General features: G+C 45.0%; 1 protein-coding gene across 3 annotated transcripts in view; it reads left to right on the top strand.

Annotated features, from left to right (window-relative positions):
- The window catches only part of LOC129821058 (SEC14 domain and spectrin repeat-containing protein 1-like), a 32050-nt gene that overhangs the window by 2875 nt on the left and 14019 nt on the right, over nt 1-15156 (top strand). For all 3 annotated transcript variants that reach the window (XM_055878301.1, XM_055878302.1, XM_055878303.1), the window contains exons 4-9: nt 5199-5307; nt 6091-6181; nt 8336-8449; nt 13430-13543; nt 13944-14038; nt 14142-14197. In XM_055878301.1, coding sequence (XP_055734276.1) covers nt 5199-5307; nt 6091-6181; nt 8336-8449; nt 13430-13543; nt 13944-14038; nt 14142-14197 — 579 coding nt within the window. The remainder of the gene's footprint in view (nt 1-5198; nt 5308-6090; nt 6182-8335; nt 8450-13429; nt 13544-13943; nt 14039-14141; nt 14198-15156) is intronic.

The following is a 15156-nucleotide window of genomic DNA, read 5'->3' as shown; positions in this document are numbered from 1 at the left end:
AGTTATGCATGCTCGTATAATTCCCAGGATTGTGAAGCTTTGTGTGTACCCCACATCTAGCTCTCATTTTCATCAAGTTGCTCAAGTTGCTGTGTTATTGATGTGCTCCTCATCCCTCTCTAGCCTCTGAAGGGAGTGTAGTGTTAGTCCTTGGTCTAGGAGTGTAGTAGCTAGTCCTTGGGTGGTCTGATAAATCCCCCTCTCTATTATTGGCTCTGGCAGGCAGTGTTTCGTGATAATAGCCTGTTGTTCTGTCCTGCCTGCTGCTGACAGAATGAGGTTTCTCATCTTGTTGATGATGCTGATTTGAAGGTCACAGCACCAGGGCTGCATCAGGGAGGGACTCTGTGTTCAGATACTGTTGAAGGTCTCATTGACTTACTAGGTACACAACAAAATGGATGCTTGTGGCATTAGAATAGAATAGATGTTTATTCTTGTTACACTAAAGTCTAATGAAATACTAGCTAAGAGGTCATTTCACAAATGGATAAATATGGATTTTCTTTCTTGTTTGCTTCAAAGAGAAAAATGTTTTGGGATTGAGCTGCTGTACTGCATACACTCACACACATTTAGTTTGAGAGTAAATGGGGTTTCTCTTGAGATTCAATTTCACATTTTGACAAAATAATAGTTTAGGCAATAAAATAAAGAAATGTGCCGGTGAGCATCATTTAAAGACTTCTGTTAATTTATTGTTTTTTTCCAGACTAGTAAAAGTCTCCAATAGACACGGATTATTTTCAGGAAAATCACAACAATCAATTATGTGGTTTCCTGTGTTTAGAGTCTTACACATATAAAAGAAAGAACAAAGCAACTACTTTTCATTCAGGGAAGTGACAATCTGACTACCTGACTCACACTGGCTTGACAGAAGACTGACTTTGACAAATAGTTGTTGCTTTTATGTCATTGACTCCTAGTGGACACAAAACTACCTTTGACGAGAATAACTGTTGCTTTTAATTGCTTTTACTCCTTTAACCCTGACATGTGGCACTAGGCACTCCTTTGGTTCATCCCCCTTATCATTATACAGTTGTGTCTGGATGTCATTAGGTGAATGCACCAATTTGTAAGTCGCTCTGGATAAGAGCGTCTGCTAAATGACTTAAATGTAAATGTAAATGTGTTACGAGGAACAAAGCTACGTAGCAGGAGCTTTTGAGTCAGAGGGCATGTCCCAGATGGCACCATATTCCCTATATAGTGCACTACTTTTGACCAAGACCAATAGGGTTCTGGTCAAAAGTAGTGCACTACATAGAGACTAGGACATAATTTGGGACAGATCCAGAGGCAGAGCTCCCCCCCATCATTACTGCTGTCCGTGGCGTTTACAAGACACTACTCCTCCTTTAATAGATTATTCTTGGCCGGCCGTACTTGGAATACTTGGTTCTGCCCGACCTTCTCCAAAGTCTGCCATTATATGACTGTTATTTACACACAGTCCTCTTTATACACACTTTTTAGTGTGCATTCTTTGAAAATTCATTGTTAATGACTTGTAAGGTGAATCAGTGTAGATACCATAGAATTAGAAGGAATAAAATGGCCTTGGAACCTCTGACCATAGCAATTTGACTGGCACACGCATGGGTACACCCACTACGGTAGATACACTAGGTCTCTCTTGCAAAATAAACGTTATCTCAATGAGACTAATCTTGTAACGGTCCTGACCAGTTTTATGTTGTTTTTGTATGTGTAATTGGTCAGGGCGTTAGTTTTGGGTGGGCAGTCTATGTTATCTGTTTCTATGTTGGTTTTGGTTTGCCTGGTATGGCTCTTGATTAGAGGCAGGTGGTTTGCGTTTTCCTCTAATTAAGAGTCATATTTAGGTAGGGCATTCTCACTGTTTGTGGGTGATTGTCTCCTGTGTCGTTTCATGGATTTACCATACGGGACTGTTTGGCTGTTTGTTTCGTTTCGATGTAGTCTGTTTCCTGTCCGTGAGTTTTACGTTTCAGTTAAGTAAGTTCATGTTCAGGTTTTGTCGTCTACGTCGTTTTCTTGTTTTTGTAGTTTTGAAAGTGTTTTGTTTTGTTTCGTGTTGCCGTCGTATTTATAATAAAGATGGCTTATTTCCCTGAAGCTGCGTTTTGGTCTGAAGATCCTTCTCTCCTCACCTCATCCGAGGATGAGGAGAGCGACAGCCGTTACAGAATCACCCACCACGCTAAGACCAAGCGGCAAGGGAAAACTAAACGGAGTAAGGGACAGGAGAGAAAGGAGCAATGGACATGGGACGAGGTATTGGACGGAAAGGGTTGCTACACTTGGGAGGAGATCCTGGCTGGTAGGGATCGCCTCCCATGGGAACAGGTGGAGGCACTGAGGAGAGCAGAGGCTACCGGGGAGAGGAACCGGAGCTATGAGGGAACGCGTCTGGCACGGAAGCCAAAAAAGCCCGTAAGTAATTCCCAAAAATTTCTTGGGGGGGGGCTAGGAGGTAGTGGGCCAAGGGCAGGTAGGAGACCTGCGCCCACTTCCCAGGCTTACCGTGGAGAGCGGGAGTACGGGCAGGCGCCGTGTTACGCAGTAGAGCGCACGGTGTCTCCTGTACGAGTGCATAGTCCAGTGCGGGTTATTCCACCTCCCCGCACTGGGAGGGCTAGATTGGGTATTGAGCCAGGTGTCATGAGGCCGGCTCAACGCGTCTGGTCTCCAGTGCGTCTCCTCGGGCCGGCATACATGGCACCGGCCTTACGCATGGTTTCCCCGGTTCGCCTACATAGGCCGGTGCGGGTTATTCCACCTCCCCGCACTGGTCGGGCGACCGGGAGCATTCAACCAGGTAAGGTTGGGCAGGCTCAATGCTCAAGAGTGCCAGTACGCCTCCACGGTCCGGTATTTCCGGCACCACCTCCCCGCCCCAGCCTAGTACCTACAGTGTCTACACTACGCACTAGGCTACCAGTGCGTATCCTGAGCCCTGTTCCTCCTCCACGCACTCTCCCTGTAGTGCGTGTATCTAGCCCGGTGCCTCTAGTTCCGGCCCCACGCACTAAGCTACCAGTGCGTCTCCAGAGCCCTGTACAAACTGTATCTTCTCCCCCTACTAATCCTGATGTGCTTGTCCTCAGCCCGGCGTCACCAGTGCCGGTGCCGCGCATCAGTTGTGGAGTGGGCTTTGAGAATACAGTGTGCCCTGTTCCTGCTCCCCGCACTAGTAGGAAGGTGCTTATCCTTAGCCCGGTGCCTCCAGTTCCGGCACCACGCACCAGGTCTACAGTGCGCCGTATCCGGCCTGAGCCATCCGTCTCCCCAGCGCCATCTGAGCCATCCGTCTCCCCAGCGCCATCTGAGCCATCCGTCTCCCCAGCGCCATCTGAGCCATCCGTCTCCCCAGCGCCGTCTGAGCCATCCGTCTCCCCAGCGCCGTCTGAGCCATCCGTCTGCCATGAGCCTGCAAAGCCGCCCGTCTGCCATGAGCCTGCAAAGCCGCCCGTCTGCCATGAGCCTACAGAGCCGTCCGCCAGACAGGAGCCGCTAGAGCCGTCCGCCAGACAGGAGCCGCTAGAGCCGTCAGCCAGACAGGATCTGCCAGAGCCGCCAACCAGACAGGATCTGCCAGAGCCGCCAACCAGACAGGATCTGCCAGAGCCGCCAACCAGACAGGATCTGCCAGAGCCGCCAACCAGACAGGATCTGCCAGAGCCGCCAACCAGACAGGATCTGCCAGAGCCGCCAACCAGACAGGATCTGCCAGAGCCGCCAGCGAGCCATGAGCAGCCAGAGCCGTCAGAGAGCCATGAGCAGCCAGAGCCGTCAGAGAGCCATGAGCAGCCAGAGCCGTCAGAGAGCCATGAGCAGCCAGAGCCGTCAGAGAGCCATGAGCAGCCAGAGCCGTCAGAGAGCCATGAGCAGCCAGAGCCGTCAGAGAGCCATGAGCGTCGAGAGCCGTCAGCCTGCCATGAGCGTCGACAGCCGTCAGCCTGCCATGAGCGTCGAGAGCCGTCAGCCTGCCATGAGCGTCGAGAGCCGTCAGCCTGCCATGAGCGTCGAGAGCCGTCAGCCTGCCATGAGCGTCGAGAGCCGTCAGCCTGCCATGAGCGTCGAGAGCCGTCAGCCTGCCATGAGCGTCGAGAGCCGTCAGCCTGCCATGAGCGTCGAGAGCCGTCAGCCTGCCATGAGCGTCGAGAGCCGTCAGCCTGCCATGAGCGTCGAGAGCCGTCAGCCTGCCATGAGCGTCGAGAGCCGTCAGCCTGCATAGACCTGCCAGAGTCCCTCAGCCAGGATCTGCCAGAGTTTATCAGCCGGGACCTGCCCCTTGTCCCGGTGTTGCCCCTTATCCCGGTGCTGCCCCTTATCCCGGTGCTGCCCCTTGTCCCGGTACTGCCCCTTGTCCCGGTACTGCCCCTTGTCCCGGTGCTGCCCCTTGTCCCGGTGCTGCCCCTTGTCCCGGTGCTGCCCTTTGTCCCGGTGCTGCCCCTTCTCCTGGTGCTGGATGTTTATTTAGGGGATGTGAGTTTTAGGGTGGGCATTGGGAGGGGAAGAAGAAGACGGGGAGTGACTATGGTGGTGTGGGGACAGCGTCCAGAGCCGGAGCCACCACCGTGGTCACCTGCCCACCCAGACCCTCCCCTGGACTTTGTGATGGTGCGCCCGGAGTTCGCACCTTGAGGGGGGGGTTATGTAACGGTCCTGACCAGTTTTATGTTGTTTTTGTATGTGTAATTGGTCAGGGCGTTAGTTTTGGGTGGGCAGTCTATGTTATCTGTTTCTATGTTGGTTTTGGTTTGCCTGGTATGGCTCTTGATTAGAGGCAGGTGGTTTGCGTTTTCCTCTAATTAAGAGTCATATTTAGGTAGGGCATTCTCACTGTTTGTTTGTGGGTGATTGTCTCCTGTGTCGTTTCATGGATTTACCATACGGGACTGTTTGGCTGTTTGTTTCGTTTCGATGTAGTCTGTTTCCTGTCCGTGAGTTTTACGTTTCAGTTAAGTAAGTTCATGTTCAGGTTTTGTCGTCTACGTCGTTTTCTTGTTTTTGTAGTTTTGAAAGTGTTTTGTTTCGTGTTGCCGTCGTATTTATAATAAAGATGGCTTATTTCCCTGAAGCTGCGTTTTGGTCTGAAGATCCTTCTCTCCTCACCTCATCCGAGGATGAGGAGAGCGACAGCCGTTACAAATCTGTATAAATAAAGATTAATAACAGTTATTTTTCTGGTTGTTTCACATTCACAGGAGGCAAAGACAGACGCAGTGGACTGATCCTAACCATTCCACTATGTACAGAACAGACCAGTATGGAGGAGCTCAGCTCCACGCTGGACTATCTCCTCGGCATCCCCAGGCAAGAATCAATCACTGGCACACACTGTATTATCACCACTGACTTATAAATATATAGATATATTAAAATGGGGTTTCAATTGGATAGCATGCTTTTTGGGAGCATGTTCCAGTGGATCCTTCAAAGATTCCCCCCCCCCCCCCCCAAAATCATGGTTCTTTATTATTTACAGTTCAATAGATCATTGTATTCATCATGTCCAAATACCACATACACAGCAGCTTGATTTGGAAATACTTACCACTATTATTTAATTAGGCAGAGAGCATTGCTTGTTAAGGTAGTCTACTTTTATTAGCCAATGGAATGTGAGCACAGAGCCTGTCCTTTATCTGGCTGACATTCTATTATTCTCATATTGATCTATAGGCCTCTAAAAGGGATTTTGGCTCCATTGCCTTTGAAAATGCACTTGCATAGCAACAGTATTGGACGCACATTAAACTCTGTGTTCTATTTGGATTGAGCTAGTTCTGCTACGTGGGTGTGTAGGAGAGAGGACCAAAAGTTAAGGAAGATCATGCTATGTTAGCTTGCGACTTCTGCATGATGATCACACAATTTCTGATCTGTATTCATCTAGGCTTTATGGTCCTGTCTGGCTCAGTTAGTAAGAACATGGCGCTAAGGTTGTGTGTTCCCAGTGGGATGCTTGCTTCATCTACGTATCTGATGTCTTCTCTTGAGCTATACTGGGATCCTTGGTGTCAAATTCATGGAACAAGAGCACACATTATTACAGGTGGACAAATAATCACCATATTTCTCGCCTTCTCTCATCAGTGACAAGTGCAAAGCAAGAGGCTTCACAGTCATCGTGGACGGACGAAAGTCACAATGGAACATCGTGAAGACTGTGGTACTGATGTTGCAGGTAGGAACTGAAAAAAGAAGGGGTTCATGTTGCTGGTAGGACACAGAGAATCAGCACAGTGTTAATTTTTATTCTCCTGACTGTTTCTATACAGTCTGCTATAACACACCCAGGCTAGATAAGAAGACGATTCCAATGCCATGCTTTGTTGTATTAGAAAAAGACTAGTGGCGGGTGAGGATGTAAAAATACTTTAACATGATGTGTTCTGTTCCCAATGGCCTATTTAACAATGTTCAGTAGGTTTAACTCTTTAAAACCCACAACTCTCTATTTATAATTATCCTAGTGAATATTCATGAGTGTAATGATTAATTAGCGCAGTATAGAGGAGCATATGTCCGAGTGAGAAGCAGATGTGGGCATGAAGTTTCCACAGGGGAACGAACTAGGTCTAACCACACCACGTTAACACCTCTCTACCAATCAGAATGTGACAAAGAGCTGGGAGGAGAAATAAAATGGTGGTTCAACCGAGATGTTGTGTTCTGTCGGTGTCTCGTCTCTGTTGACCCTACCTGCATAATAAATAATAACCCTCCAAATGTCGTAAAACATTACAGTGATGGGCTATGGAGCCAAATCTGGGGCAATATGCATTGTGCGTGGTCCCCCAAAAAACCTCACTAAACAAATCAAATAAATAGACATCTCAGATCAAATGCATCACCAGCAATCAAGTGAAAGTAATTAAGACAAAAAGGAATCTAAGTTGATTAGATTTTAAGAAGAGTAGGAATTAAATATCTTGAGGAGGCTGCCTGATTATACCGTTAAACAATACTTTGCGTTTTTCCCTGAAGTCCAGGCTCTGTGTTGTGCTAATTAGGGCACCCTAGTAAAACATTTTACACCATTGTCCCTCCCTGTTTTAGTCATTTTCTTCCATTTGATGCCTAATGAACAGGACCCAGTCTCCGGCCACACTGCAGAGTGGAGGTCAATGTCAGACTGTGGTCTGCAGTCTGTCTGCCAGAGACCTGGGTTCAAATACTGTTTGAAATCATTTCAAATACTTTAGCTGTGCTTGTTTGAGCTTGCTTGGCTTAATGAATAGTCCCAAAACTGTAAACCCCGCCCACCTGGCACTCTAGGCATGCTAGAGAAAACGCTGAAAGTTTATGAAAGATTTAAAATACTGTTTGAACCCAGGTCTGTTGTACTGTAGCCTGCATTCTTCCCTGTCTCCCCTTACCTGGTTTTGTCACTGCAGATTGACTATACGGTGTAAAATGCTCTTGGTAGATATCGCCAGTCCCCTGCTATCCATAGACCTCTGCAGAAACAGGACCAGGAAAGATAAGATGACAGTATGAAATGTACTATCTGTTGACACTAATCTGCCTGGCACTGTCAGGGGAAAATGCTGCTGCAAGCTACTCCTCATTTAGTGGCCTACCATGTGATGGGATGGGGAAATTCACTGCAGGATTTCATGGAAAAACTGATGTGCTAAACAGTTATTGAAAAATGGTGCGGTTTTAGAGGCCTTGCTCTTGGCCACAGAGACACATTTTTTTCTGTTTTAACGCTAGTTTCCTGCAATTATACACATTTTGTCATGGCTTATGCCTTGTTCTTATGCTATCTGAGTGACTCAAACGTTATAACAAAATCCATGGGGGCCCCATGCCATGACATTTTTTACTTTTAGATTCTACCTGACTAGTTTTTATTTTGGTGATTGTTAGTTCTCAAAGATTATCTTATTTAAAAATAGATTGCTCCATTATCTTTTCTACATGCCTTATATCTGGTTTAAGTTTACACTGACAATGTTTTTACCATCCCGAAAACTATTTTATTTTTTTATTTAAATATTTATTGATTTATTTGCAGTGGCAGCCATCATCAAATCAAAATGTTATTTGTCACATACACGTGATTAGCAGATGTTATTGTGGGTGTAGCGAAATGCTTGTGTTTCTAGCTCCAACAGTGCAGTAATATCTAACAATACACACAATCTAAAGTAAAGGAATTTAGAATATGGCGGTGCGCCACTGCTAAATGCATATAGGGAAAACACTGAATTGTTTTGGGGATGATGTTTCTGTTTCTGGATTTGAATGTGTCCAGTAAGCCATTGAAAGCCTTTACTATTTTGCTTATTTTATTTATTTATTTTTCTTCACATTATCCCATTATTTATAGAACGTGATTCCAGCAGAGGTGTCTCTGGTGTGTGTGGTGAAGCCTGATGAATTCTGGGACAAGAAGGTCACTCATTTCTGCTTCTGGAAGGAGAAGGACAGACTAGGCTTTGAGGTGAGTGTCTTATTCCTCTCTGTCTATCTTGCTACATCTATGTGTTTTCCTCCTCTCTCTCTCTCTCTCTTTTTCTCTGCATCTCTCTCTCTGTCTCTGTCTGTCTTTGTCTCCTCTGTCTCTCTCTCTGTCTCTCTGTCTCTCTGTCTCTCTCCTAATAATGTTGTTCCTCTGAGCAGCAGCATCCCCAGTCACCTCCCAGAGGCACTAATTATGGCCGGAATTCAATTTACTTTCCTTCACAAACCAATGATTCCAACGTTGGTGGTTGGGTGGCATACAAATTGATAGAGAGGAATAGATATTTAATTGTCAGTATTCAATTTGGCCTTGTGGTGTTAACCGCTTCAGCAATGGTGTTCTTTAGATCTGTTTGTTCTGTATAGGTAACTCATGTGGGTGGTGTTATTACAATGACTAGTGATTTCTAGTGATTTTCTCTGGTTCTTTTGTGGTTGCCTGCTCCACAACAGCCCTCAAATACAGCATATCAGTTACTCTGGGGGTTTATTGGTAATTTCTGACAACATGTTAGAGACCAATATGCATATTTCAATCTGTAATGAAGCTCTCTGTCAAATGAGGCTGATAGATAGATGGCCAAGGTCTGTTGTGGTAGACAGCATGGCAGCATTAGTCTATTTTAAGTGCACTGTGTGGTGATTTTAAAAGGAAGTCAGCATTGGATCAGAACATTCATGCATCCTGCTCCATTTCAACCTCCCATATGTCTTTGGTCATCACTTGCTGAAGGATTTATATGAATAGGGGAATGGGACACACACAAGTTTCTATTCCTCTTTTCTCACAATACTCCTCACAACAGAACGATAGTAATGGAAGTATGGTGGAAGGATACAGGCTAGTTTGTTTGGTAGTAATGGAAGTATGGAGTAGGAATACATAGTAGTAGTCGGTCAGACCTGTCTGCAGCATGGTCTCCTTCAGCGTGGACTAATACTATCATCATGTTGCTTGTCAACGGTCATGTAGATCCAGAGCAGATGCAGGCTGTAGTATACAAGTGTCTCTTAGAAAGACAGAAAGTTTACTGTCTAGTGTGTGTGTGTGTAAAGTGTCCTGACACTAATTCCTGAGACTGCTCAGTAGAGGTCTTTCTTGTTGATTTTGCTCCCAACAGTTGCGTAATGATCTGGGCCAGAAGTACCCTCTAGCTCTCCCTCCCTATAACTCCCCTGCTTCACCAGATGGCTCTGTTAGATGGCAGAGGTGGTCCGTTTATTGGGATTGGAAATAAAAGGGAATTGGGGGAGAATATTTAAAAATTGTGAAATTGACCTAGTTTAGTTAGATACTTTTATTCATCTAACATTACTGTTGAGGTGTTGAGAATGAAATATCTTTGAACTAAGTGGTTGGCTGACTTGTATTGTGTTCTTTTTGGTTTGTTTGACATGGACTGCGTTTCAAATCACCTTGCAACATGTACTGATTATTTGTTTTTAAGTCAGTAAGTCACAATTTACCCACAATACATCATGGTTTTGATGTTCTCAAACAAGGCCATTCTATTTTGAGGGGACACGTTCTTCTGTTAATGGAATGATCTCACAGTGAGACAAAGCAACACTTATGGTAGAGAGCTGACTCACTGAGACGCAACTGAACAATAATGCCACTGTGGTTTTAAACCCTGACACAAAATGCTCTGCTTGATTTGCCTTTCAGTTTCAAAGCACTTCGATTAGGATTGTGAGCTGAGTTTACATCCCAGGGTCCATATTTGAAAAGCTTCCGAGTAGGAGTGTTGATCTAGGATCAGTTTTTCCTTTTAGATCATATTGAGTCAGATTATATATACAGATCCTAGATCAGCACTCCTACTCAGAGGCAATTTGTGGATATGGGTCCAGGTGAGGTTGGTTTCATGTACAAATGTCTCTATGCAGATGTCATTTGATACATAGTGGGCCGTGGAAGAGAAGGGATGGGTCTGTTCTGTTTTTCTTACTGCTTCTCTTCTCTTTGGGAGGTTGCCAATCTGCCATCACAATTTAACTAGAAACTTCAGGATACACTTTTCTTCCTTCTTATTTGGAGGCTAATCGCGATAGAAATAAATGCACATGCAATCAGAAAGCCTGTGTGTGATTCTCCTAACCTTGTTAGTCATAGGCAGATGAAGAGGCCTCCATTGATTCCACACGACAATGTGGATTGATACACACACACACTCTAGGGATTGCTTTACAACCATGAATATTTATCAATGAGTCAGTCTGTCTGCATGTGGAGAAATGTTAATAATCTGCATTAGCATCATGTTTTCACTGCAGCATGATGATGATGATGGTGATTGTATGTGTGTTTTGCTTTGATCTCTACAGAGATTAACAAAACATTATGATAGCCTCTAACTATACAGTTCTCCAGGGTTGATACCTAACTATACAGTTCTCCAGGGTTGATGCCTAACTACACAGTTCTCCAGGGTTGATGCCTAACTACACAGTTCTCCAGGGTTGATGCCTAACTACACAGTTCTCCAGGGTTGATGCCTAACTACACAGTTCTCCAGGGTTGATGCCTAACTACACAGTTCTCCAGGGTTGATGCCTAACTATACAGTTCTCCAGGGTTGATGCCTAACTATACAGTTCTCCAGGGTTGATGCCTAACTATACAGTTCTCCAGGGTTGATGCCTAACTACACAGTTCTCCAGGGTTGATGCCTAACTACACAGTTCTCCAGGGTTGATGCCTAACTACACAGTTCTCCAGGGTTGATGCCTAACTACACAGTTCTCCAGGGTTGATGCCTAACTACACAGTTCTCCAGGGTTGATGCCTAACTATACAGTTCTCCAGGGTTGATGCCTAACTATACAGTTCTCCAGGGTTGATGCCTAACTATACAGTTCTCCAGGGTTGATGCCTAACTATACAGTTCTCCAGGGTTGATGCCTAACTATATAATTCTCCAGGGTTGATGTCTAACTATACAGTTCTCCAGGGTTGATGCCTAACTATACAGTTCTCCAGGGTTGATGTCTAACTATACAGTTCTCCAGGGTTGATGCCTAACTATACAGTTCTCCAGGGTTGATGCCTAACTATATAATTCTCCAGGGTTGATGCCTAACTACACAGTTCTCCAGGGTTGATGCCTAACTACACAGTTCTCCAGGGTTGATGCCTAACTACACAGTTCTCCAGGGTTGATACCTAACTATACAGTTCTCCAGGGTTGATGCCTAACTATACAGTTCTCCAGGGTTGATGCCTAACTATACAGTTCTCCAGGGTTGATGCCTAACTATACAGTTCTCCAGGGTTGATGCCTAACTATATAATTCTCCAGGGTTGATGTCTAACTATACAGTTCTCCAGGGTTGATGTCTAACTATACAGTTCTCCAGGGTTGATGCCTAACTATACAGTTCTCCAGGGTTGATGTCTAACTATACAGTTCTCCAGGGTTGATGCCTAACTATACAGTTCTCCAGGGTTGATGCCTAACTATATAATTCTCCAGGGTTGATGCCTAACTACACAGTTCTCCAGGGTTGATGCCTAACTACACAGTTCTCCAGGGTTGATGCCTAACTATACAGTTCTCCAGGGTTGATGCCTAACTATACAGTTCTCCAGGGTTGATGCCTAACTACACAGTTCTCCAGGGTTGATGGCATTGTAGATGGAGTGTGTGTTTAGCATCTTATGGCCAACATTGAGGATGTGTGCAAGGGGCTGGCAGCCTGCCACTCAGGTTTCTGCTCTCAGATTGTGATACACACACCAGTCAGTTCTCTGCTTTCAGCGTGTGATGCGGTTGGTCGGAGCTAGGATGTTTTGTTTAGGGTCACCATACCGGGGGGATTTAAAAGGAGAGTATGTCATTATGCAAATCTTGATTAAAAACAAACCATCCAGATTATGGTAGACTGCTGAGATACAGAGGGTTCACTTGTATTTGACCTTTAAGCGCTCTCATCTCTTTATTCATGCTGCACACGCTCTCACTTTAATCTTCTGGGTGAGGGGAGTATGAGTTACGTCTCTGTGTGTACAGGTTAGGATAAGTAGTATCTGATCTTCACTGAGTAATATTCACAGCATAGGCTGGTGATGAATCACAACATGGTGATAATACAAGACATCTATTTCTGACTTTACACTCCATTAGTGTCTGAAAACAGATAGATCTGATACGTCTCAACACACCCACACATGACATCAGAGAGGCAGATATCTTGACGAGAATTGACGTTATTGGGAGATTGTGATGTAAGTATTTTCCTTCACTCTGACAGGACATATCCAGGATGTTTGTGTTGAGGACTGGAGTTCAGGGCCCATATTCATAAATCATCTCAAAGTATGAATGCTGATCTAGGATTAGGCCATCGCTGTCTTATTCATTATGATCTGAAAGACAAAACGTATCTTTCTGAATATGGGCCCTCTGCTGTGTTCATCTCATCTGTATGGGCCGTGGTCTCCCTGTCCAGTCTGTCCCTGGTGGAAAACGTTCTGCTGTGTTCATCTCATCTGTATGGTCAGCGGTTGCCTCCCATCCCCTTGCTACATCTAAACAGGCCTGTATTAAGCCTGTATTTGACAGGAGGAACAGCCGTAGAAGCTAACAGGCGCAGGGCTTACAGAGAGATGTCTGTATAGGCCTCTCCCAGAATCCTATTCCAATCCCTATCTAGTTTGTCTGGGACGTCAACGTTGATGTGTCGAACTGAAAACTTTACCGCTATCTAGTCAGTGTGAGTTGTTAACATTGAAAAGTTGTTAACTTAACCAGTATGCAAGGCCGTCACACCATGCCACCAGCTGTGTTTAGGCCTTGCTCCACTTGATCAATTTTTTTCTACATTTTACAGACTTGAATCATGCTTTTATACTGTCCAAACTTGGATGAGATTAGCGTGATGATGAAATAATACAATTCCTTAATCCACAGTGGGGATTTAATAACTGGCTCTGACCCTGTCTGTTCTCTTGTTCCAGGTTATTCTGGTATCTGCCAATAAGCTCACACGCTACATCGAGCCCTGTCAGCTGACGGATGAGTTCGGAGGAAGTCTGGTGTATGATCACATGGACTGGCTGAACAAAAGACTGGTAAGCCTAGCCACCATTTTAAAGGGATACTTCAGGATTTTGACAATGAGGCCCTTTTATCTAGTTCCCCAGAGTCCATTTGTATGTCTCTATGTCCAGTATGAAGGAAGTTGGAGGTAGTTTTGTGAGCAAATGCACTGTGACTGTGTACAATAGCACACATTTGGACATCACATTTGAATCCTACAGATGAAAATGTATATAACAATGACATTATGCAGGGTTGGGGACAATTCCAGTCAATTCAGGAAGTACACTGAAATTCTCTTCCATGCTTTTCAATGAGGAAAATGTGGAATTTGAATATGGTTTACTTCCTGAGTTTAAATGGAATTCACCCCAATCCTGTTGTTATGTGACAAACAAGCATGTACATTGTTACTCATTTGTTTTTCCTCAGGTCTTTGAGAAGTTTACCAAAGAGTCCACATCCCTTCTAGATGAACTGGTGGTCATCAACGAGAGTGAGAAAAGCAACCAATTAGACAAAGAAAGGTATTGACTATTATATCTATTTTTGCTCTAAGTATCCATGATTGAGGAAAGGGAATTGAACACACAGGCCAGTAAACACATTGCTTACTTATCTTTCTCCCAGGCCACCAGATAGTAACTTCCTACCATCGCTTGATCCTGAAACAGTTCTACAAACCGGTAATTATACCAATCTTTGTGCACAAGTCATTGTTAATAGAAAGAGCTGAATCCAGGTAGCCTAGCTGGTAGAGCTGTGTGTTTCTAAACCAGTCTGAACTCCATTTCAGTTGAATGGTACAGGATGCAGAGATGGTGCACGCCACCAGCAGAGAAGACATTTTCCACTCTGCATAACCATTCATTAAACAGACTCCTAGTGTGCGTCCCAAAAGGCACCCTTTTGGGACAGACCCAGTAATTTTATTTGCAGGCCTAGTGGCGAGTAGTGTGTCACTTGAACGGTTTTACTACTGTGAAAATATTTACCCATTCAGAGGAATGCCAGAGCAGAGCTGGGCTGAGCCCAAATGGCACCCTGTTCCCTTCATAGTGCACTATGTCTGACCAGGGACAAGTACTGCACTATAAAGAGAATAGGGTGTTCTATGGGACACAACCCTGAAAGGCCAGCACATGCAGAGCTGTCCCAATAAAAGGAGCTTTGTCTGGTGGTTGGGGAATGGACGGTCAGCCCAACGCGTCTCTGGTACTGTGCTTCCCACAGAAGAACTCACTCTGTATCTGTCCCAAATTGCATCCTATTCCCTACATAGTGCACTACTTTTGACCAGAAACCCATGGGCCTTTGCTAAAAGTAGTGCATTATATTGAGAATAGGGTGCAATTTGGGATACTTCCTACACAACGCCTGATACCCTCTCTCTTTTTCGCTCGCTCTCTGAGCGAATGTCTTGCGTAATGAAGGAGAGGGCTTGGGCTGCCCTGTCACTCTTGTTTGTGTTGTTACAGGCACAACAGACAAGCTAGGAGATATAGCGTGAGATAGAATAAGAGCATGATATAAGAACAATACTCTGTCCTATTTGTTATGTGCTGTTATCGAAGAACGTACTTGGAAGGCTTTCCAGTGTAATTAATCTCTGTTTAAAGAGGTTGGGATGCTGTTGATGTTGGTA

This window comes from Salvelinus fontinalis, chromosome 23, assembly GCF_029448725.1.
Source record: "Salvelinus fontinalis isolate EN_2023a chromosome 23, ASM2944872v1, whole genome shotgun sequence".
Taxonomy (NCBI): domain Eukaryota; kingdom Metazoa; phylum Chordata; class Actinopteri; order Salmoniformes; family Salmonidae; genus Salvelinus; species Salvelinus fontinalis.
This window is presented reverse-complemented; position numbering and strand designations above follow the sequence as displayed.